The sequence below is a fragment of the Ylistrum balloti genome, unplaced genomic scaffold, assembly GCF_031769215.1.
Source record: "Ylistrum balloti isolate Yb309-2 unplaced genomic scaffold, AGI_CSIRO_Ybal_v1 Utg370882, whole genome shotgun sequence".
NCBI classification, from domain to species: domain Eukaryota; kingdom Metazoa; phylum Mollusca; class Bivalvia; order Pectinida; family Pectinidae; genus Ylistrum; species Ylistrum balloti.
In genome coordinates, this window is record NW_026782502.1 from 398,389 (window position 1) to 424,946 (window position 26,558).

The 26,558-nt window shown below is 35.6% G+C and overlaps 1 protein-coding gene across 1 annotated transcript; it reads right to left on the reverse strand.

Moving 5' to 3' along the window:
* Positions 1-1,704: 1,704 nt before the first annotated feature.
* Positions 1,705-19,343, reverse strand: LOC132559267 (dehydrogenase/reductase SDR family member on chromosome X-like). The gene is made up of 9 exons (XM_060223885.1): positions 19,268-19,343; positions 13,808-13,893; positions 12,449-12,656; positions 9,623-9,657; positions 7,417-7,514; positions 6,303-6,405; positions 5,037-5,193; positions 3,279-3,405; positions 1,705-1,801 (listed from the first exon to the last, which is right to left on the reverse strand). Exons 1-9 carry the CDS (start codon positions 19,341-19,343, stop codon positions 1,705-1,707), a joined length of 987 nt encoding a protein of 328 aa, XP_060079868.1.
* Between the last annotated feature and the right edge of the window lie 7,215 nt (positions 19,344-26,558).

The following is a 26,558-nucleotide window of genomic DNA, read 5'->3' on the forward strand; positions in this document are numbered from 1 at the left end:
TAACCTGTAATCTGCTGTGACCCGTGGATTTAAGCAACCTGTTGTGTACACCTTATGCTTTTATACAGATAGTCTTTTAAGCTGATGCAAAACAAAATATTTCTGCTGTGATTTTTTATTATAATGCATATAGTTTAAAAAGTCAAACGTGCTGTGTTCCGGATTATGCTATTTTGGTTAATTAATCACAGGTTTTACCCAAGATTAAGCAGACCGCAATAAACATCGCCTCCGAGTTTCCTGACTATCGATTACATACATCGTCATTAGTTCTAATATATCAACATACCCGATGTCAGATTTATCGGTTATCCATGTTGTCCTATTACTTTCTTAAAGAACCCGTACAACTCTTGAATGAGATGCTTTGATAATGTAAAATTTCATGTTCTGATATGGTTTCACATAAGGAAGAATTAATAGATTTTTTTCAATTTTTAAATTTCTACTGTCATGTTATTTCGGTGTAACAATAGACTGATATAACGCTCTCAAATATTGATAAAACTAAACATTTAATTTAAGAAGTTCGGAAGAAACGTTCTAGAAATACGAAACAGCTGTCCTATGCAGTCAAATTCATAGCATGAATCTACTGTATCAAATCTGTTTGTATTTGAAAAAAAGACATGTCCAACATGTCAACATATTCATAAGGCAAACTATAACCCTAGGCTAAATTGTGAACAAACGAAACATCTACATAGAAACTACTGAAAATTAAAAGAATAAGTACAAGGGGTCCCGGAAGAGAAAGCGTCTTCTGCTTCGTCAAAGACACTCGCCATGTACATTTTGGTCAAAATTGTTTCCACTTTTATGTATTTTGAAAAAATATTTTAATAGTATTTTAAGCTAATATATTGTCTTAACAATGCAGCAGAGCTTACAGTTCATGTTGATTGGACGGGGAAGGTTAACTACAATATATCTAATTATTATTTTCTTGTGCAATAAATGCAGGTCCATAGCGTATCATGACAACCACTGATACAAGTATAAAATGTACCCTATCTTCTAAAAATAGCAAATATATTTTTTATTATAAAAAAAATATTGATTGTTGTGTATAACGATTAACGATTGTTATGACTCTGTATTAATATGCATAAAAATCAATACAACAAACGTCTGTATAAATGTGGCGTAGTTCGTGTATCCCATGTAACGTCCATCTTCGTGCAAATAATATCAGGACCTATGTTTTCTACAAACAGGAAAAATATTGAAACGTAAATCAACATACGTCAATAGATACATAACCATGTCTATAACCATAACAGATTGATTTACTGTCCAATATCGTTAAGATATCCTGTATTCGCTGCAAAATTTAGTTTAGTTTATCTTTACATTACGTCCCAATAACAACCAGGGACATCTAAGGACGTGTTGTACTTTGGAGGTGGGAAAAAGCCAGAGCTCCTCGGGAAAACATCGACCTTCCGCCAGTACACAGCGACCATCTCACGTAGACCTCGAATCTGCGACACCAAGAGGTGGAGGGCTGAGTTGGATGCCGCATATGAACTCAGCCGGAATATCCGATCTTCCTAAAATGTTTGATATCGACCAGTTTGTTAAAGTTTTGTTTGGTAATGTGTTATTCCACCGAGTTAATCTCGCAAGTTTGCAACATTTCTCTCTCTATATTTGCTATCGGTAACTGGTAGACAATGGTTAGTTAACAAAACACTCATTGAATTATGTATTTTTTAACTCCTCCAAGATATCATCTGGAAGGTGGTTTTTCACTCGGTCCAATGAAAACTGCCACAACGTTTCCTGCTCATCCAGAACTCTGTCGAAGTAGAAAACATACCATCACGAACATGCGACATGCTGGTATTACTTATTAAAGAGGAACATATTGACTGACCAATACATAGTCTAAAAATCAGTGCTTAAACTAAATCTCTATAAATTATTTCCGTTGATAGTCTATGTAATTTATATTAACTGATAGTAATTCAAAACAATTTGCATTTAAAACATTTCATTTTTCGCTGTAGTTGGACTTAATCATCAGTGTTATGCAGAGAAACAAATGCAAGCAGTGTTAGTGAATGGAGAGAAAAAGGAAGAGACGGTGATCGAACGCAGCATAAACGATGTCCTGGTGTTTTCGATTTTACTGAGGAAATTCATCGATCGTCATTCTTTAGATCTGTACTGTAGACAGATTTGATAAATGCATAAATAGAGAAGGCTCTTTGTTTGTTTACTGATCCTGTGTTCTATAATTCAGTTTTATTCTTAATTCGTTTTAAACTAAGCTCCAAAGCAATGATAATATTTCTAGGTTTGTTTTGTATTGAACAAAATATAGGGCGACATGCAAGTCAATGCACAGAAACGTGATATATTGTTAACTGTTTTAACAGTGGATGCGTACGAATATAACTTTATGTAACTTTACACAGAAAGTTGGATATAAATAATTGACTTGTTCAATGAAAATATATTTTATTGCAGCTAGCATATCGATGCCATACATAAAATGGTACGATATCCATGAACATTCTTTAATATCTTGACCCTGCAATCAATTGTATTTCAAATTGCACATGAATTTGTAACATATTAGAAATATATACCATATTAGCATTCATAGATATGTAATTATAGAAATCAGAATGTCTAATATTTATAATTTTCTCATATTAGAACTGAGAACCGTTCCATAGTGAAAAACATATTCGACTTCTAAAAATATTTCTTGTATATATACCGAAATGTTGCCTAGATTTGCTACCAATCTCCCAAAACAAATTACGAATACTCTTACATCAGGCAGCAAGAGGAGGGAAGACCATTTTTTCCTGATCATATGCAAAATCAAACGTTCTGGTACTATTCCCGTGTTGACAAGATAGAGACACTTTGATGCCGCGATGAAGAATACATCAGTTCCGCCTTGTTACAAAGTTTACAAAATGATACCATATCCTCTCAAAAACACAGGTATTTAACACATACATCATCTCACATACACAGATGTCCTTTAATGGCTATATATATTGACAGGACGTTAACAAATTACAAAATCATTGGAACCCTCTCAAATTACTTTAGCTGTTGTGATGGGGAAACGCACAAACCAAAGCAAGATCATACCAAAAATCACGTAAAACTCAATTTTGACAAAAAAAAAAAAAAAAAAAACAGATTCATAACATGATGATATGGAGATACAATGTAATGTATTTGAATTGGATTTTGATCACATCACACCCTTACAAATATATAACATTATTGACTGCGTATAGAATACATACTTGGCATGCGGTTTGATGGTCTCTGGCTTTGAATTGTTGAAATAAACATCTCGGACTCCGGTCAATTCTGGATTTACTACTGCATTGACTGAAGTCCATGATCCCTGCTCTACAGACTTTGATAATCCTATAACAACATAAAGTGTCGTACTATCTAAAACAAAGACAAAAATACTCACATGCCAATAGACAACTGATTACAAGAAAATTCTATGAAACCTTGACAAAATACAAACAAACGCAATACCAAAGTGAAAACATGTGCCAACAGAGAACTTATCTAAAAGCAATTTCGATGAACCTTAACAAATATTAACAATCGCAATATGAGAACAAGGTAAATCACACTGGCAAACTACAGAGCGCCAAAGCCTTAGATGAAGATAATACACGGTTGATAGATGTGTGCAAGAGGACATTCTTGTAACGTACAGGTAAATAACATTGCCTCCATTCTGTAGTCTCGACGAAGACACTCGCCGTACAAAACAAAGTCAAGTCAGAGGTTGCGTGTTATATCCTCGAGAATCCGACATCAAAACGACATCGTGAGTTTTCCTCAATGTCAATAAAACGAGAGATTTATCAAAGAATGTATATCTGTTGCATTTAAAGCATCAGAATGGTTCCTGCTGTCCCCACTGATCATTAATATTGATATTTGGTTTTCGTTCTGTTCTAAAGAATTTACATCTATATCCCATTGTCTGTCTTGACACCTGCCCGAGTTGAGTAGTCTATGCTTTCTTGTATAGATTGAGATGAACTGATCAGACAAGCGTCATTATAACATGGCCGAGTTGATGTCAAGCTATCGCGTCCTGGCCATGACATTTCGGCGTGGCAGCACTATAAATGTTCCCTAGAGGGATTCTATACTCCGTACACATCATCTTGCTATGACTTTAACTGTTGTGGGGACGTTTAAACATAACCAACCAATCAAACACAAATAAGTAAATATAAGCGACTGTGTCATTCATGATGCCAACCACGTATACCAGGCAAATGCAGGTGATGTTTCCCAAAAAATGAAATCGACCACATCTTAACAACAGCTGATCACAACTATTAGTTATGAGCATATCAAAACAGTAAGCCTTTACCTTCAGATCTATTGATGACGTCTTGTCGTAAAATAAAATTTCATGATTATGTCCATCTTATACCCCTACCAGAAGTGGAAATCAAAGACATCAAAGACTTATGGTTGCCATAGTGATCTTTTTGAGCGATATTCTATTTCGTTGTGTGATATGAAACTGGACGTGTTTGATAGTCGTTAGTTTGTCTGTTGGTTCCATTGTTGTATACCATATTCTCGTTTGATAACGTGACATTACTTACTTGGATTGACCAATATTTACATGGCGGACGTCGTGATGGAGCAGAAAACGCTAACTCTTCTAGAACCCTGGTCTTATTCTTCTGGTACTTTTCAGGAGTTTTCACGTATTTTTATTTGTTCATATTTTCCCCTTGTTTTATGGAATTACAGTTTGGATAATGATGGTGGTATTTTCTTGATTGTTTTCTAATTAGTACATCAAATGAAACAATTCTTATATAATAAATTGGTAGGTCATTGTACCTTCCAGACAGGCGTAGCACCATCACGTTTGTAGGATACTCCTCATTTTCAAACACAAATGACAAGTCATGTGTCAGCTAGGTGGAATAGTGTTGCAATGAAAGTCATTAATATCTAGTCATACAATGTTTTTCTTCAAAAATAATTTAAAATTTTCAGTTACATACCTAGACAATTTATACAGCCTACGGCTCCCCTGTACATACATGATGCCTTTTCCTGAAACTCATCCATCATATTAGTTCGTACGATGCCAGGATGAACACACGTGACTGTTATATCTGACTGTAGCAGAATCCTGTTCATCTTATACATCATCATTATCTGTAAATCAAAAGATGACGGAATCATCAGTAAGAGGTGATACTACTGCTATAATAAATAATTATATTAAGAAATAAAAATAATTATCATTACGAAAAATATGCTTCGTTTTGATCGTGAATATGTGCGCTGTCCTAATCTGACGTTTAACTATTTCATATTTCGTGTTACCTGTAAAAATCAATGTAATAATCATCAAGGTAAATTATCAGTAAACACAATTTCAACCATTGGCGTGTGTAATGTCCCTTTTACAAGATTGTGCAACAGACAAATAAGTGACTAGTCCTATCAACCCTAAATTAGAGTTCGTTACAGCAGAGTCACGCAATGAATTAAAATGCACCGCACACGTGTCGTCCTTCTAAGACTCGTCGATGATGCACAAGCCCAGGAAGTGACTGAGAAAATCGAAAATTCAACCGTAATTTTCATATATCGGATAATTTGAGATAGGTAATGAGCTGCTTTGATATATATTCATCGACCACCATGATGTTTAACTCGTATTTCGTTATAACGATTTTGTACCGTGATATCTATTCTCTGTGAATAATGACAATGTGCACAATTTCCAACGATTTTATTTTTCGGGATAACTGTTATCTGTGGCTGTGATTTATATCAGTTGTTTAATATACGGCAGACTGATATCTTATAACAGTCCGTCAACAACTATTTATATAATAGTCTTCACTCCGCCTCCCAATACGCAATACACAAAGGGAAATAACTCTGGAAGTGTTATCGCTGGAATGACCCGCGACTTGTCGATCATTACGGGTTTCCGTGACAAGGTCAAGTGACACAAGTCAACATATATCGTGGTAATTAAGCTTTCAATGTCACTGGTAGCGAATCACCTCTGTAATCTATGACCTAAATAAATTGTTTATGATCTGCCGAAAGGGGAAAATTTTCATCAACTAGAGGCTGTAGTGGTTAATGCAAATTGTGTTTACTTTGGTGTTAGAACGAATGACAAAAATATCAAACAAAATTAGAAATTTGTGAAGGAGATTTCCCAACCGCATTTACATAATTCATAAGTTTGTCGCATTTTCGAAGAAAATATCTATGGCATATGCTCATGTATAGCAGCTTGTTACCATATATAATTTACTCTTCTGGTAATAGTGGTCACTATCATACGTGGCCATAGTTTCATCTTCTGCATTTATCTTGTTTAATTCAAATCTTCCAGACTTGTACCTATAAAAAAACAGAATAGAAATGTATTTGTTTACACATCCCAACTTTTAGTTAACCAATTAAGTGTTAAGGTCGTCAGAAATAGTCTGTTTCTTTGTACGATATAAAGCTAAACGTGTTTGTTGCTCGCTTGTTTAGTTGGTTCCGTTGTTGTATACCTTGTACTCAATTTAATTGGACCGACCGGGATTTACAAAGCAGGTGCCCTTTATGAAGCAGAAGACGCATTACTCTTTCGGAACATCTGCTCTTTATTCTCCTTGAACGTTTTCGGGAGTCTCATTGTATTTTGTCTTTAGTTGTTATTTTGTCGTAGTGTTTTTGAATTTGAGTTTGGATTATGATTGTATTGAAATGTTAGTATTTCAACTGTTCTTTTAATGATGCTGGTGTATCATTATCAGTCCTCAGTACTTTCAATACTTTGATATATGTTATCTGCCTACCATTGATGCACTAATCACATGTCATTTCTCTCTCCGCTTCATAGAAACATAAATCGGAGTTGCGAGTTACTTTGGGACGGAATATAACTTGGAATTGGTTCAGATATTTTAAAAAAACAGTTCTGAATTTAAATAATGTGTCACATGACTGATTGTGTCACGATCTATGAACTTCTTTAAGTCACATTCAAAAGCAAACACATTTATTTGCAGATAAAAGTACATTTTGTACGGGATACATCTAAACTGTTTCACCTTAACATGTTATCGATGCATTCATGCTATAATAAATGCCAAGGTAATATGGATTCAGGGAGATTATTTATGAACGTATCCTGTTACCTACAGTGAAATGATGTTGATTCTTCATCTTCACATGTCAAACATTCTCATAGAAAACTATTATTAAGTGATGTGCTATAAACGAGATATTTCTAACTTTGTTTTAAGATTAATATTTTCCAACATAATTTTGTTGCTTTGTGATATATATGTAACAACTTCGCATCAACATGATGGTAAGCTATTGTTTCAAAAACTTTTAAAGAAAATAAGTCTTACTCACCAAAGACTAGACAACAACACAATCCGGCAATCCGATCCTGAAGATTTCATCACAGGAAGCAGACTAACTGTCATGAGGAAATGACTCAAGTAGTTTACCTAACGATGAAACGCGTAGATTACCAACAATCAAACATCAATTAGTCTACCTAACGATGAAACATCAAGTATTTTACCTAACGATGAAACATCAAGTAGTTTACCTAACGTTGAAACATCAAATAGTTTACCTAACGTTGAAACATCAAGTAGTTTACCTAACGTTGAAACATCAAGTAGTTTACCTAACAATGAGACATCAAGTAGTTTACCTAACGTTGAAACATCAAGTAGTTTACCTAACGATGAGACATCAAGTAGTTTACCTAACGTTGAAACATCATATAGTTTACCTAACGAAACATTGACGTTGAAACATCATATAGTTTACCTAACGATGAAACATCAAGTAGTTTACCTAACGATGAAACATCAAATAGTTTACCTAATGTTGAAACATCAAATAGATTACCTAACGTTGAAACATCAAATAGTTAATCTAACGATGAGACATCAAGTAGTTTACCTAACGATTAAAAACATCAAGTAGTTTACCTAACGATGAAACATCAAATAGTTTACCTAACGTTGAAACATCAAGTAGTTTACCTAACAATGAGACATCAAGTAGTTTACCTAACGATGAGACATCAAGTAGTTTACCTAACGATGAGACATCAAGTAGTTTACCTAACGTTGAAACATCAAGTAGTTTACCTAACGTTGAAACATCAAGTAGTTTACCTGACGATGAAACATCAAGTAGTTTACCTAACAATGAGACATCAAGTAGTTTACCTAACGATGAGACATCAAGTAGTTTACCTAACGATGAGACATCAAGTAGTTTACCTAACGATGAGACATCAAGTAGTTTACCTAACGTTGAAACATCAAGTAGTTTACCTGACGATGAAACATCAAGTAGTTTACCTAACAATGAGACATCAAGTAGTTTACCTAACAATGAGACATCAAGTAGTTTACCTAACGATGAGACATCAAGTAGTTTACCTAACGTTGAAACATCAAATAGTTTACCTAACAATGAGACATCAAGTAGTTTACCTAACGATGAAACATCAAATAGTTTACCTAACGTTGAAACATCAAGTAGTTTACCTAACGTTGAAACATCAAGTAGTTTACCTAACAATGAAACATCAAATAGTTTACCTAACGTTGAAACATCAAATAGTTTACCTAACGATGAAACATCAAGTAGTTTACCTAATGAAACATCAAGTAGTTTACCTAACGATGAGACATCAAGTAGTTTACCTAACAATGAGACATCAAGTAGTTTACCTAACAATGAGACATCAAGTAGTTTACCTAACGTTGAAACATCAAGTAGTTTACCTAACGATGAGACATCAAATAGTTTACCTAACGATGAAACATCAAGTAGTTTACCTAACGATGAAACATCAAATAGTTTACCTAACGATGAGACATCAAGTAGTTTACCTAACGTTGAAACATCAAATAGTTTACCTAACAATGAGACATCAAGTAGTTTACCTAACGATGAGACATCAAATAGTTTACCTAACGTTGAAACATCAAATAGTTTACCTAACGTTGAAACATCAAGTAGTTTACCTAACGTTGAAACATCAAGTAGTTTACCTAACGTTGAAACATCAAATAGTTTACCTAACGTTGAAACATCAAGTAGTTTACCTAACTTATTTCATATCTAATAACAAGAACCGACACATTGACATTCACATTTGTCTCATGAAGTTGACGAAGTTTTCGTTGTGTTATCGAAATTGGTCGCCCATGTTTATTTAGATACCTCGCTCCGTGGGAAGTGTCGTTGGGAGCATTTTTGAAACAAATCAAAGAAAATAGTGACATGTCAACATGCCAGACAACATTAAATATATACCTTAACAATAAACATAGACTTCCACTTTGATGTAAATTTAATCTTGTATGTGAAGTGTATTAAACTTATTACAACGTGTTAAGACTCCATTAAGTACATGTACATTAAAATGTTTGTGAAGTGTTCGAATTTCACCTGTCGGACCAGCTACACGTATGAAGATCCTTTCTGGTAGCTAACAACTTTTGTATTTTACTTTCTCCCCAAAGTACACATAACATTGGTTCGTTTTTTGTAATACATGTAGGTAAAGAGATTCAAAGACGAGTACCTGAAAAAGCAGTTCGTTGCCGTCTTCCGTTAAAGCTGAAACAGAGTACAACAAAACAACGATAATGTTAAGACAAAACCAACAGTGCTCTCTTTATGATAGAAAAATACAGATTTGTCTCATGTTTGTGTTGATGATGTTAAAAGTAAGTATACATACTTAGGGAAAATGAAAACGGAGAGCATATATGTAAATGATCACGTGTATCTCAACGATGATATTTACCTGTAATAACGAATACGATTAGACAATACAATGTATTTCCAACATTTCCAAGTATGGGATAATTACTTACTTCAAAGCTGGAAATATATTACCCTAAGCATAAATATGAATAATTTGTAAGTAAGGACGTTGAAAGTGTATGACAACCATGAAGTTACATTGATATTTTATCTTTGTTTCAATGATAACATCTTATTTGTTTATTTCAAATATACAGAATGAAATAAATTTCATTTTAAAAATATAAAAAACAGCTTCTAAGGCGTTCTTAAATATCAATGTCCAGACGCCGATGTCCTACAGGTATGGCTTGAAGTATCACTGACGAGTCACGGACAGAGAAGACAGCTGTATTGTGTAATTAAATTAATCATCTGTCAATACTTTTACGAATTAAATAAAGGTACTATTCACATGTTCTTCAATGCTACCATTCATTATATTTTATGATTACAATCATTAAAGAAAATTTGGAGGGTCACTTGCCTTGCGCAATACGAGATTTTCGAAGCGACACATGGAAAAAAAATGGCCAACGTCGTGTCGGCGCTATATTGTTGATCAAGATGAAGGGAATTTTACTATCAAATACCGTTTTAAAAAGTTCCAAGAATCACTAAAGATCATGCGCAATTCAAAGAAAAAATAATACTTTTAAGAAGGCGTTGCTACCTAAAAGAAACATAAAGGATATTTAAGATTTTAAGAATGAAGTTCAAAGGGGAAATGGCCCTACGAAGCTGTTTCTGAACTTGGTTGCAAACGTATTGTGTCAGAGTTTTAGATTGTTTGTTTTGTAAGGAGAGTCGAACCATGTACCTCGGATCTTCACCAAGAAACATAAACCACCACGGGTAAGGAGTTTCGAACCATGTACCTCGGATCTTCACCAAGAAACATAAACCACCACGGGTAAGGAGTTTCGAACCATGTACCTCGGATCTTCACCAAGAAACATAAACCAACACAGGTAAGGAGTTTCGAACCATGTACCTCGGATTTACACCAAGAAACATAAACCACCACGGGTAAGGAGTTTCGAACCATGTACCTCGGATCTTCACCAAGAAACATAAACCACCACGGGTAAGGAGTTTCGAACCATGTACCTCGGATTTACACCAAGAAACATAAACCACCACGGGTAAGGAGTTTCGAACCATGTACCTCGGATCTTCACCAAGAAACATAAACCACCACGGGTAAGGAGTTTCGAACCATGTACCTCGGATTTACACCAAGAAACATAAACCACCACGGGTAAGGAGTTTCGAACCATGTACCTCGGATCTTCACCAAGAAACATAAACCACCACGGGTAAGGAGTTTCGAACCATGTACCTCGGATCTTCACCAAGAAACATAAACCACCACGGGTAAGGAGTTTCGAACCATGTACCTCGGATCTTCACCAAGAAACATAAACCACCACGGGTAAGGAGTTTCGAACCATGTACCTCGGATCTTCACCAAGAAACATAAACCACCACGGGTAAGGAGTTTCGAACCATGTACCTCGGATCTTCACCAAGAAACATAAACCACCACGGGTAAGGAGTTTCGAACCATGTACCTCGGATCTTCACCAAGAAACATAAACCACCACGGGTAAGGAGTTTCGAAACATAAACCAACCATGTACCTCGGATCTTCACCAAGAAACATAAACCACCATGGGTAAGGAGTTTCGAACCATGTACCTCGGATCTTCACCAAGAAATATAAACCACCACGGGTAAGGAGTTTCATGGGTAAGGAGTTTCGAACCATGTACCTCGGATCTTCACCAAGAAACATAAACCACCACGGGTAAGGAGTTTCGAACCATGTACCTCGGATCTTCACCAAAAAACATAAACCACCACGGGTAAGAAGTTTCGAACCATGTACCTCGGATCTTCACCAAGAAACATAAACCACCACGGGTAAGGAGTTTCGAACCATGTACCTCGGATCTTCACCAAGAAACATAAACCACCACGGGTAAGGAGTTTCGAACCATGTACCTCGGATCTTCACCAAGAAACATAAACCACCACGGGTAAGGAGTTTCGAACCATGTACCTCGGATCTTCACCAAGAAACATAAACCACCACGGGTAAGGAGTTTCGAACCATGTACCTCGGATCTTCACCAAGGAACATAAACCAGCACGGGTAAGGAGAGTCGAACCATGTACCTCGGATCTTCACCAAGAAACATAAACCACCACGGGTAAGGAGTTTCGAACCATGTACCTCGGATCTTCACCTGAACTCACAACGGCTAGCGCTCTAACAAATCGAGTTACTGTGGCCCCGTGACAGAACTGAAAGCATTACCCCGAAAATGTGTATATAAACTAGTGTAATATAATCGGCAGTGATATATTGATGAAGTTGTAACATTCGCTGCTCCGATTCTGATGTCACATGGCCCCATTTGAAGGACCGATAACTGTGTTATGAAGTGTATGCAGCCTTTAATAAACACGTGTCAAGGGAACTAACGACAGATGATAAATAGCAGTAGTTTCGGACATGACCTCTTTCACTGATTGTGGATGCAGTGAGTCATTAACACCCATGCCTAGTGTGTTCCCCAGAAATGACCAAACCTACTCTTTTCAACGGTGTTGATCCCTGCATTGCAAATAAGCACATGGAGCTTTCTGCCAGTCGCTTTGAATTCGTCGATAAATTCTCGTACAGATTTGAGGGAAGCGCAATCAAGCTTCATGAACTCAACACTCAGCTCGTCATACTGGGCTAAACCAAGCGTCCCTTTCTGTTTTTCTTCCAGAAACTCCCGATTCATATCCTCGATAGCCTAAAACGCAAGTAAAACATAACACAACTATTGTCATGAAAGAGGCCTTCAGCGGTATATCCTTAATGTCATTTCTTATCTTTATTCAATCTAGACAAATCTAGATTTCGTGAGCAGTGTATGCTCCACAAACTTAGCAAATAATAACTTTGAAAAAATAATTTGAAATAAACAGCACGCTTTGTGTACGAATGATGCAATCTTGCTATTACCATTCAACGTTTGGGTAATGATTATGTTGTTTTATAACTTGTTTCATATTTGAGAACGTGACATTACTTGCTTTGATTGACCAAGGTTTACATGATTTGCCGGTTGGTTCCGTTGCTGTATACCTTGTTCCATATTTGAGAACGTGACATTACTTACTTGGATTGACCAAGGTTTACGTAGTGTTTCTGTTGGTTCTGTTGTTATATACCTTGTTTCATATTTGAGAAAGTGACATTACTTACTTTGATTGACCAAGGTTTATATGATTTGCCTGTTGGTTCCGTTGCTGTATACCTTGTTCCATATTTGAGAACGTGACATTACTTACTTGGATTGACCAAGGTTTACGTAGTGTTTCTGTTGGTTCTGTTGTTATATACCTTGTTCCATATTTGAGAACGTGACATTACTTATTTGGCTTGACCAAGGTTTACGTAGTGTTTCTGTTGGTTCTGTTGTTATATACCTTGTTTCATATTTGAGAACGTGACATTACTTACTTTGATTGACCAAGGTTTACATGATTTGCCTGTTGGTTCCGTTGCTGTATACCTTGTTCCATATTTGAGAACGTGACATTACTTACTTGGATTGACCAAGGTTTACGTAGTGTTTCTGTTGGTTCTGTTGTTATATACCTTGTTCCATATTTGAGAACGTGACATTACTTATTTGGCTTGACCAAGGTTTACATGGCGGGTGTTGTCGATAAAGCGGTAGTCGCTCACTCTTCCATAACACCTGGTCTTATTTTCCATGAATTTTTGCTGATGTCTCCGTGTAAATCTTTGTTCATACGGTATAATGTTTATATGCTTCTCTTGTTTTTAGCTGCTGGTGTACCTTGTATTAATCTCATTATAATAAGTATACAAAACTTCAAATGAGAGAAAGTAATGTTTAAGGGAATTCGTTCTTGTATCCAAACACTTACAGACCTGAAAAGCTTTGTTCTCGGAACGACAAGCGAGAATGACAGTTGCCCCCATCATAGCGATCCACTTTGCCGTCTGGTAGCCGATACCTGCAAAATACAAGAAAAGGGGAGAGTGATGGTCGCCTTAGATACGACTTCGTGAAAATAAATTTTAGAAGTATTTCCTTTGTCTTTATATAGATAGATATGAGGCTAGATGTCATGATCAATTGTACGAACATTATCAATTCTTCCACGTAAAGGAGACAGAATATCTCACCTTCACAGCATGTAAAGTATAATACGGCTAATTCTTCATTTTTATCGACGTTTTCAAATCATTGACCTCATGACCTTTCACCAAGGCCAATCTTTCCCCGGTGGTCAGCTAGCGTTCATGTATGCATATCATTAAATTGTCATTCCATACTAAAGATTCTTACCACTTTTGAATTATTTCCATGGAAGTTGAGATATGCTCAAAAATGTGTTTTTATACATGAACTAACAAAACATGTGTCCCCTCCCCAGGGGGAAATCTGAGACTCTGGGGTCATTAAAAAATTATAGTAAAGTAACTTAAAATTCTTTCATTATTGAAAGGTATTTGATTTTACCACATCGGGATCTTATGAACGCTTGAAATTGGCGTCCATTGACCCAGAAACTTTGGTCTTTGTGGAATGAGGACCATATAATTTACGGGTTTGCTTCATCCTTGTCCATTAAAGATTTCTGTAATAGTTCCTTAAAATTAGTTCAGGGGTTTATAAGAAGTCGTATTTTTTAATTGTTTACGGACGAACGACGTACAACATAACGGACGACGGACAAAAGATCTTTATAAATCAGTTGCACCTTTCGGCACACAAGATTTCCAGGAAAAAAGAACATGAAAATACCAACATGACATCATAATCATAATTCAAAGTCCAATTCAATAAACTAGGACACATCAGGAACAAAAGAAAGATTGGCAAAGTACAAGGAGAATAAGATCGGATGTTTTAGCATAGTTCTACTTGGGATACTAAAACGAAATAGAGAAGACTTTGTATGGACGGGACGGTTGGATTTTAAACCTCTCGAGAGATCGGACCTGATTCAAATACATTGAATTCGCTCTTATGATAACACATATAGATGATGAAACTTCGGGGTCTAAATAAAGATCATTCATGGCGAAAACTTAACAGCTGATATTTGTAATTTTACTTCTGAATGAACTCAGTTTTCTGGTACATTAATTTTTCCTTTTCACAGCAGTGTTGTCATTTTGACCTTTGATCTTTGAACTTTACGCCGCCGAGATCGCATAGTTTCAAGCACTAGGTTTACGTGTGCGTAAGTGTCATTGTATCATTAAATGGTAATTACCGTTTGTAAACCAATTATGTAGATATTTTATGAATATGGCATATACAGTTTATTCATAGTTTGTGCATCCACAGATGCTAGCGGTCTATAGGACAAACTGGTATTTCGTCCGTTTATTTCTGACTTAGAAAAGCCGTTCTCTTACTTATTTCAGCTAAAGTAATCCTTAGAGAGGGACTATTTAGTACCGTTCGAGTTAAATTGTATATGAAGTCATCATACCGGGTGTAGAAAATTAAACATCTGAACTTACTGTAGTCAAATTCATTCTCATTTAATGCAAATTATAATATTCCTTTTGAAAACGGGAGAAATACAAAAAAAATAAAAAATAAAAAAAAAAAAAAAAAAAAAAACGAAGAAACAAAAGTAATTGCTAAGACTTGCACTGAGTCTAGGTAAGTGATAATTGTGTCCTTTGTGATAGATGTTACGGATTCAAAACTACGACATCAATTACATAACATTACCAATCGGAGTATGTCTAATGTGTAGTTTATCAATAGGTTAACATTTGAGCATGGAGGTTAAACCTTGTTACTTAATATCTGTCTCGTTATTCAACAACCGATTTGTCTCAGTAGTTCATTTATGAATTTGTTTTTATTTCGGTTCTATCTTGTAGCAAAGTGTGTTAGTAAAACTTGTTTAAAATCTGTTCAGGAATGAATTGATTTCATCCTAGAAAACTGAAAATTCAAAACACATAAAGTTCCACGACTAGTGTATGTCCTTTGATCAAAACTGCTGACGGAATAAGCGCAGACAAGGACAAGTGTGTTACATACCGGAAAGCATTTCTATATCGCCTTCCCGACGTTCGCTAATGAATCTGCCTTCAGCAGTAATACCTCCCATCTGATTTATCACTTCACTATATATATATCGTTAGATCAAGGCTTGTCGGTTGGCGTGGTAGGTGATTACCCTCCAGAACACCTGGTTTTACTCCGCATGTACTTTTGAAAGACTCTCCTTGTAAATTACTCTTTTGTTTATAATTTGCATTAGCTTTTTACAATAAGATTTGTCGGATTTTTTTTTTTTTGTTGTTGTTATGTATCACATTTGCTTTTTACACAAACTGAACTAGGCTCGACCATATCTAAACTCTGATTAAAATGCTTATCATTTTCTTCACTCTTATGCGGAGGATAATGGAAGGAAAATTTTTTAATTTTGATAAGACTGATTTACAATTGTGTCGAAATGACTTCAGCTGATGAAATCGCCAACTCGACCATTAGTATTGTGATTAGAGAGGGGTCAAAGTATATGGAGATGAAATCCAGGTGTTCTGGAAGAGTTAGCGTCTTCTGATTTATTGACGACACTCGTTATGAATATTTTAGTTAAGTCAAAGAAGTAATGTCACGACAACGGAACCAACTGTAACAGTACTAACCCGACGCTCAACCAATCGAGCTACTGAGAAGTTCTCTCTAGCCGAGTGCTATATTGCGGCTACTTTCATGAAATTAGCTCCTAATGTAAAATCCCAGAGTGATAAAATAAGTTAAACAACGTGCTCGACACCTGGCGATGACATTGTTTGTTAGATATATTAACGAGACTAGAAAGTCATCTTTCTTGTTCGTGAATGAAATTTAAGATATCAAGAAAAAAATGGAAGACTGCATTGTTCTTTAACACCTGTGCAGGTGTGGTCAGCCGTCAAATTATTATCTAGAGATCTAAGGCTTCGGTTTCAAGGTAATGAAACTAGAATACCAGAAAACAACCGATACATTTCGGGAAGTTTTATGAAAACATTTTTATATGACTCAACAAAACACCAAAACCGGAAGTTTGGGTTATAAATATAATTTCTCTGAACACCGATTTGAAAAAGTTACAGTTTGTTACAAACAATTTATATTCTAATCTGATTTCGTTTTTTGTATTCTATGAATGACATAAAATGTTACTGTGTAAGTGAATAGCTCGGATGTTTTATGTCTTTGTAGATATCTACGAGAGAGAATAAACTGATTTTAAAAGGCATTTTCATTGTACAGATAATGCGGAAGCTACGAACAAGTTTCACATCAATGTCATGATTTCATAAAAAGGATATGAATAATTATATATTAAAACATCATATGCCCTTGTGTATGGCACGTTCTAACGAACTCATGAAGCGTGAATATAAGTATGTTATCAGGCTATGTTATCGGATACAATACGACAGGTTAGGAATGAATCATCGTTTTATGTTACATGTGCGTGTCACAGGGAAGGTGGACACAAATTTCTTCTAGTTTTATATCTAATCCAGTTGTTGTTGTACACTAACCATACGGAAAAAATTAAAAAAAATATTTTTCGTCAAACACTAGACTTACTACCTTTCGATATTACGATATTTCGATTTTGCTTTAAACGTTATTAATTACGTCTACAGTATATTTCGAGTGCTACTCATTCACGGGAAATTGAACACGCACCTACCGCGGTCTTCCGAACCCATACTGCACTTACCTTACGTAAAAAAACTTAGATCATATTCCAAACAAACCTACCCAAAATCAAACTGTGGTCATCCCAAAAAAGGCCTAGAAAGCGTAAGAGGAAGGAGTCAGACCAGAAAAGAGGACAAGCAAGAATTTATATTAGACAGAAGATCGATAGATGGCGAAAGATGAAGGAGGATCTTGGACTGAATACGGATTCGGAATTTGCGAAGCTGGTGCTTGACTGGTTAGCTTAACGTCAGCCCTATAATTATAATGTATCCGCCTGTCATTGATTATAATCCAATATCCAGTGTTTGACGCGTGAATGTTAAAAGTGTTATCTGATAAATGTTGAATGAAAATAGTTGTATTATTCGCTTGAATTTACTATCAACAACATGTGTTTGTTGTTGACTGCAAGGTGGGGCCCAATTGGGGGTATTCGTTCTAAGTGTAAAAATATGACGGTACTGGTGTTACTGTAAGAATAACAACCGTGATGATAAACATAGCCTTCATAATAAACAATGCAATATCTATTAATGTGTACAGACAAAGTATCAATTCCTGTGCATTTCTGCACAATAAGTTTTTTTTCTTTTCCGATTGTAATAACCCCCTTTGGGGCCCCACTAGTTTAGTGCCTGCGGATTGACATATATAACTCTCGCAGAACAAAGCCAAAACAAAACGAATTACTAAGATTGATTGTTAATAATTATATATTATAACACTATAGAATCGTTTACTGCAAACAAGAATTAGCAGAAAGGCGCAAAAGCAAGTATCATACATAAGACATGTGCGTTTGTTTACCTCATAATCCTTTTTTACTTTGTGGCGGAAATAAATGACTTCGTCATGTGACAAGCCATGTGACCCACTCGGTTTTCTTCGTAAACCGAGCGTGAACATGTTTATAAACAATAGTCAAGATAAACAAAGTTCCGACGCCGAAAATATGTTAAACAACAACAAATTTGACGTTATAGGCGCATATATCGCTTTATTATTGAAATATTTTATTATTCATAAGCCGAATTCTCAGTTCCCCGATGTTGAAATATAAGGTAATAGCCGCTTTAAGTGAGTTAGAATGCTTTTTGTGAAGTTTTGTCCGGACCAACGAAATATTTCTAATTATACGGAGAGTTAAAATATTTCGTGATAACGAGATTCATCCTATTAGATAGATGGCTTGTTTGTATGTATAGTTGAGTGCATGGCCCCGTGAAGAGCCGGGATCATTCAGAAATGTGGTTACGTCACTGAACAACAAACTGGAGGCACGTCGCATGCAATTCAGAGCAATAAGTGTCTCGTCCCAAGACAAAACGTAAGCACAACCTGGTACATTTCTCAACGTTCTTAGAATCACAAACCAATATGGAGGATGGAATAAGAGAGATAAGAGGGACTAATGTGTTACAACTTAAGTGTTACTTTACAGCACTAAACACTGAACTATTTTGGATACAAAGATTATACAAAAGACATAAGCGAACAAATGCATTAAATACAAATATAGAATACGATACTGAAACGTAAGAAGTGACTTGAGAAAGACGAGAGGGAAGCTGGAGTTCATATCAAATACGTTAGAAATTTTATGTTTCATTCATTGTATAAAATAATTCAGGAAGACTTACCTTTGTTTCCTCCTGTAATGATGACCACACGCTCCCGTGGGAAGGGAACCACAGGGAAGGATTGCCTACCTCCCATCCTTAAATCCTTATACTAGTATTTAGCCCAGAACTGTCCAGTGTGGAGTCACGTGGGTATGAATCTACCCGTTTTGTAAATATACATCAATCCTAACGCCAGTATGTAGCCGGAACTGTTCAGTGTTAAGTCTTATGGGTATAAAACAGCTTTCACTGTCCGCGCATATACCTATATATACCTGTTTTGTAAATATCAAAAAAGTTGGGTTGTTTCAAAATCGCCTTGAGGTCTGGTAAATACCCCACTGGGGTATGTATAACACTGATGCGACATGCCCTACCTACCCGGTGGCTTTGTGTGTCAGGTTGTGGTATTTAAACGTCGTGTTAAATGTGGGAGAGAATAGAGAAACACAGCCTATGTGAGAAGTCACATAATACGGGTTAACACTAAGCCGATCTGTGCCTGTACTCAGTATATCAGCGAGTCTGTGCTACTGTAAACAATGAATGCGGAGTACTGACGATGGAAACTACCGCGTGAATGTAAACGGATATTGTGGAGTACATCTGGAAATGATTAGGCAATACATCAAAATACATCTGCACTGTTTAATACATCTGTTAGATAAATTCGTATCTAGTTTTATATGAACTGTACAAAGTCACTGATAAAATTTCATTTACATCAAGATCATACAAAGAACACGCAAGTGGTAACATCATTTAACAATTCATATTTAGGTACGGTAGAACCAAACAATGAATTAAACTGCATCATATTGCCGTTTTATCTTTCTACGACTCGTCAGTGATGTTGAGAACCTATAATTTGAAGCCTAGGAGGCGACTGAGGAAACTACAAACTGATTGAAGTAAAAGTCAAAATCTGGCAATAGTCCGTCAGTATATGAATTTTGCAATGTTCATGTATTAAATTATTTAAGAACAGCGCTAATCACACGTGTATATTCCTAACCGTACCGCTAAGCTTATGTATTCAAACAATTATAACGTGGCACGCAGGTTACAGTGAAGGTCATTTTCAGAATGCTATTTGTGATACCCGTATATGTAACACCTTAGGGCCATTGGCAACTACGGCAGTGATGAAGATTCTAGACAGTGCGTCTGTAAAAGATATGTGACGGGAGTGAAGAGTGACTCATCCTGGATTCTGTTACCTGAGTGGTGAGACAACTAGATGTTCTCCGTGTGACCTGGGAGGGGCCGACTCCGAGGTCTGTGACTCCCATCATGGTCAGTGAATCTGTCACCCAACCAGCCACGGACGAATACTTCTCTGTCAGTCACTCCAGAGGGTAATACTACACGATTACATTGGACGTGTGCAGCATGAACTAAACACACGTGTTATATTGTTATATATTTATATCGTATGACATTTGATGTTTCTATCTTTACATAACATTTTTCTGTCTAAAATAACTTTATTAAATAAAATACTAACTTCAAAAAGTACGAAATTTGAAAACATTGCAGTAGGCATAGGGCAGATATAATATGATAATATTAAAATCACAAGTTAAAAAAATCAACGAGACAACCTTGGAAATGAAAGAAATACTATTCAATATGTTTAAAATCATTCATGCATTACCGACACCATTATGTTTTATGTTTATGCGAGAGACAACATGTGATGAATAAAGATCCTGTTGGTAGAGATTTTCAAGTTACCAATGTGAAATGTCAATAAACCCTTTTACGATATTCTAATTTACGTTTGAAGGTACAATGAAACACGATTGTAAACGCATTTTCATAACTGCAATGTCATATGGTTTCTTGTCCTTGAAAAAGTCCATGTTTTATAGTGCAGTCACACTGAAGTGATTAACTTGGACAGAGATATTGCCAGGTCAATCAAAGCTGCAAATATTTACAGAATTAGATTTATGTCTTATAAAATTGCTGTTCTGCACTTGATATAAACAATACAGAATGCTAGTCCCTTGTAATGAAATATGACTACGTTGGATGGCTTTCTTAGTGATGACGTGTCTGTAGAAATAAGATTAAAAAACCTTTAAATATCCGATTGGTGTGTTTGTTTGATCGTCATTCAAAAACTGCAGCTCTATGTTTTTGTGGTGGTTACCTGTGCTGACAGCTTCTTTGTGATCAAGTAGAGCCGAGGCCGTCAATGCTAAAGTGCAATCACACACAAGTATAGAATGAAACCATAGCCAACTAAAGTATATCATAAATCTGCACGAGATGTTATAATGGGATACCGATGACCAAGACTAAAAATAAACTTATTTATAATCATCAAAAAAATTTTTTTTGTAATATGGACATCTTAAATGACGTCTTAAATAGCTGTGGATTTTTTCAGATTTATTCCAGGATTTGTCAACCTTTTGTCAACCTTCGAAAAGTTGTATTCCCCAAGTCGCACCTTTCTCAGATTGACAGATCTACGATTTGTATGTTATATACTTATAAATATAAGATTACCTTTAGTTATAATATGGACATATGTCATATATACCCCTTTACCAATATAACACTAAGTCGAATCCAGACATAAAACACAAGAAAATACTGGGTGATATGGCAAGGTCGGAATTCTCCATATGGATATTGAAACGGTGGCATGTTGAAATCCTCACGGAAGCTTTTGTAGTGCATATCAAGCGAATTTGGGACGCTGCAATATGTAAGAAACAGCGAATATAAAATTGTTGTTATAGTATGGAGGTGCATTACTACATAGAACTATACTGCCAAAGAAATCCCAGCATGCCATGGCCAAGAACAAAATAGAAACAACCATTTTATCGACCCCGTCTTGGTACGGTATGTTTCGGCAAGACCAAAGGCAAGGAAATGCCAAGGGCTACAAAGTGGTTGTTTTATATAAATCCAAAATCAGACGGTCAGAGCGACCTCTTATATAAATCCTAAATTGTTATCAAGCAAGTCCATTTTTTTGTATACAGGGCTGAAATAATATTTGCAGACAAGGATCAAGTTATTGGACGCCTTATCTGCAGACATAATAACATATCTGTCATGTTAATCTTGAAGTGTGGATTTAACATCAGGATCGAGGACAGCTGACCTGTGTTTTGTTTTCATTTTCGATTTCAAGCTGCAAATCATTTTACGAACGATGGAGTTAACCGAATCAGAAAGTAAATCCAACGCAGCATCTTCTCGTTTCGCCAATTCCCTGGCATAGTTTAAAATTTTAAATGAAATTCAAACTGTGCTGTCTTGCTACCTTCCCTTTCAGTTTGTATTAAGTGTTATCTCCCTTTTTACCACTCTTTTGTTAAATAGTTGCACCGTGCATGCTTCATGATAATCAAAACATCTTAAGGCAACTATCGTGTAAGTTTATTGTATCATTCCTATCAGATATCAGTTTATACTCAAATATTTGATTCCAGTTTAATTCAATTTATTAGTAATACACTGTAATGTGATAATTGATACCTAGATTTAAAAATAGATCTTCAGGTCAAATCCATTCGGTATGTCCGTCATACACTGCTCATTTATTGTTTATAACATGCTTGGAAAAATTAATCATAATTTCGTTTCTTTCAACAAAGTGTAATTCCAAATAATGGATTTAGTTTAACAATTTAGATTAGTTTGACATAGATGCTAAATTTATTTGCCCCCCGATTACGGTAACGGGGTTACATAGTATATTTAAATGCATGTATATGAAACCACTCCAAGTTAATAGATGTGATTAGTGTGATTAGTATAAAATGTTAAATTCCAAGCTGCAAATTTTATATTTACTCCTAAATTTTTGACACATTGTATTATTCTGTATTTTGCAGTTTTTCACCCTCTGTTGAGGTCTGTGATCATTTACAATGCCAAAAACAAATAAAGTTGATTCCATCACACAAACTGAAAGCCGTATGTACGAGGTCAGAGATTTGATTTATCTCGATTAGAATACAAAAGCATCAATCTTTAACGTTGGGGCAGATATACAACAACAAACATTGACTGGAAGGATGTTGGTGTCCCACATCTTTATCGGTTCCTTAACAGAGGGGTATTTTCCCCCTTTTATTTATATCTTTTCCGTTCCTCAAACAAGCAAAGATGTACAGATACGTACAAAGAGGAACTGACATGTCAAATCTGAGAGTGATTAATCCAGACTTCTTCAAGACACAGCGGTAAACAATTTTACAATTGTTAAATTCAAAGATGGCCTATTCATATCAATCCCTTAATGCATAAATAGAGTCTAAGAGAATCAACATATAAAGCTTTAAAGTTATCCATCCATAAGGTCTGAAGATTAACAATTGAAATTGATCACTGCAAAATTCAAGATGGCTGCATATTGTGGACAGCCCATGAGCCCATGATGGACAATGTAAAAACAAACAAAAAAGTCAAAAAACGAAAAAAGTGACAACACATGAATTAGGACAAAGAAGAACCTATACCACATGAAGTTAGTAAATGATCCATCTAGTTTTGCCAAAGAAATAGCGTTAATAAATTACAGCTGTAAATCATTAATTATAGCACCTACTGCGCTATTTCCTTATTCCAAGCAGTACACACAGTTTTTGTAAATCAAAGGATTGAGAATATCGCATATATTTGTCATAGAGAAATCCGTAAAGTATTTCTCAAGAGAGCAATAAGTTTAACTTGCAAATTCTAGTATGACTGCTTATCGGCCTTTCTGTTGTGTGTGTTTTTTTTATACAGAGCTAAAGACAATGAGGTTCTGATTCCGGTTGGAAGAAAAATAACAAACAATGTGAATTCACAAAAGTTGATGTCTTGTAGATGAGGAAAAACGTCAGAAGCAGGAGGTCGGAAATAAGCATGCACCTTCATATTTTACAAGAAAGTCAGTGATATGACCTCTGAACTTAATACAGTGTGAGTACATCGTCTGTATCACACGATGGGATGTTGACTAACTAGATTTGGTATCTCGAGTAAACATGGATATCTCGAAATAACGCTCATGTAATGTCATGAATTTAATATACAATTATTTCACTTCTTATAAATTCAAAATAAGTAGATTTCCAATTATATTTTGTTGTCTGTGACAAACTTAAGTCAATTCCTAATAAGGACATCACTACAGCAAATTCTACCGGTGTATCAGAATGCAGAACACAAGACAGTATTAATTAACTAACACTAACGCGACAGTCACGCTAAACTGATGATGATATTTGCACCGATTTTCCGCAGAGTTGTTTTGTGTCTTTAAACCAATAAATAATAGATAAGCTTATATAGGTTTGTCTTGGAAGACAGTCATCTCAAGACAAGACGAAAATTCCATCTTGTGGACACTCTGTAACACACAGACCAAACCAGTGATTTTCCACGTAAGTAGATTGTGACGTTTACCTTTATTTGTAAACTTGTCTTTTCGATGTTCTCATGATAATCTCACCATGAAAAGGATTTAGTCTTGCCATTGGTCAATAGGGGTTTTTCTCACTTTTTTTAAGAAATATTTACTTAATTGTATCTTAGAATTTTGTATAATGTTAATAACTTTGTCGACCTCTGCTCTGGCCTTTTAAATTCGAAGACTTTCAAACATTTTACATAGAAAACATATCCAGAAGTGGCGTACATATTCTAATTCCAGTGAGAATTTATCATTGCTTCACAGTAAAAAGGATTACCGATGAAGGAGGACTTGGCAGTATACAACGATCAGGGACTTCTTTGTTACTGTGTACTGTTTAATTCTAATTTGTGGTGTCTCGATATTGGTAGGAATATGTTGTATGTTATTTCCTACTTATAGTAGTACCTGTATAATATCATAATGACACTGTTATAATAGATTCGTAAGGCAGGACTCCAGTTCCATTTTATAATGTTTTGCCATACTTTCTGCGGACAAATCTCCATTTAATAGTCTTTACTGTTTGGTGATTTTTAATACCTCTACAACACTTCAAACATATATCAATATCATATTGATATTTCCTGAATTTGGTCGGGTCTTTTAGGTCACCAAAGCTCAAATCGCAAACAAATGAGAAATGAGAATAATTTAGCCTTTCAATTAAGAATATTTCAAGAAATTTTCATTTTATGCTCGTTCTAAAAGCCTACAAGAACATATCAACACGAGGACATAATTACAATTCTAACTCGAAGCTATGACACAATAAATAATACGTTAACCTTGGTACTAAAAACCTGACATGTTAATAGTTTAACTTGAAGTGGTCGGGTGGTGCAGTGGTAACGTTTTCGCCTTTCACCTAGCCGTCCGGGGTTCGATTCCCGGAATGGTATGGGATCACCTGCCCGACCACGTGGGTTTTCCCCGGGTACTCCGGTTTCTTTCCACACTAAGACCCCTCGCGCGCTTCCATCAGGGCCAACTAGAGTGATTAATCTATGTTGGAGAAACTTGCTTCGCAATTGTTGTAAAATAAATAAAGACTATTTAGTAGTACTAAGTATACAACGTGCTTCTTATTTGAAGACGGTAGGACCAGTCCTTCCGTCGTGTGGCGTCTGAATATCTCGGGGACCTGGATGTTTTCATATTTATATTATGTGTGGGAAATGTTTTCTTTGACAGATGGCGCCAGTGTTAGTTATGTATTTTCTATATTTTCAATGGCTTTGTTGAATATGAGTTTGGATTATGATTCTGTCGACATGTTGGCATTTGTTCTATTTTGCTGACGCCCTGTCTTCTTCTAGGTGGCGTTATATTTGGGGTTATAGACCATGTTCGTTGATATGACTAAACGATGCTCCCTACCACCGTACGTTATAACGTATATAACCGGCTATAAACAGTGTAGTCGACATGTACATATATATAGTTTGCAGTAGGGAAGTTACATTTGCGCTGTCACCCAACATAGGGATATAATGAGACGTAAGAAGCCATAAGACTATAAAAGCAATAACACTTACTGGTCATTTCAAACGATATTCTATACACAATATTCCGCACAACAAAAAGAGGCACCATTCCAAGTAAGACATGTCACGTTTCCAGGCGTGAACAAGATTAAAAAGCTGGGAAAACTTCAATCTTGTAGCAAACCATTTTTTAAAAATGCAAAATAAGGTTCTGCATCAACAGCAAGTACCCTACATAAGATATTTAAGATTTGAATGTTTTATATTCAATTTTAATAATTATACATTATTTTTATTTTTGTAATATATTTAATGCTGTGGTACCAAATAGGTAGTACTGTAATGTAAGGCATCTTATAGCCGTACATGTATATCTACAGTAACCTTGGGT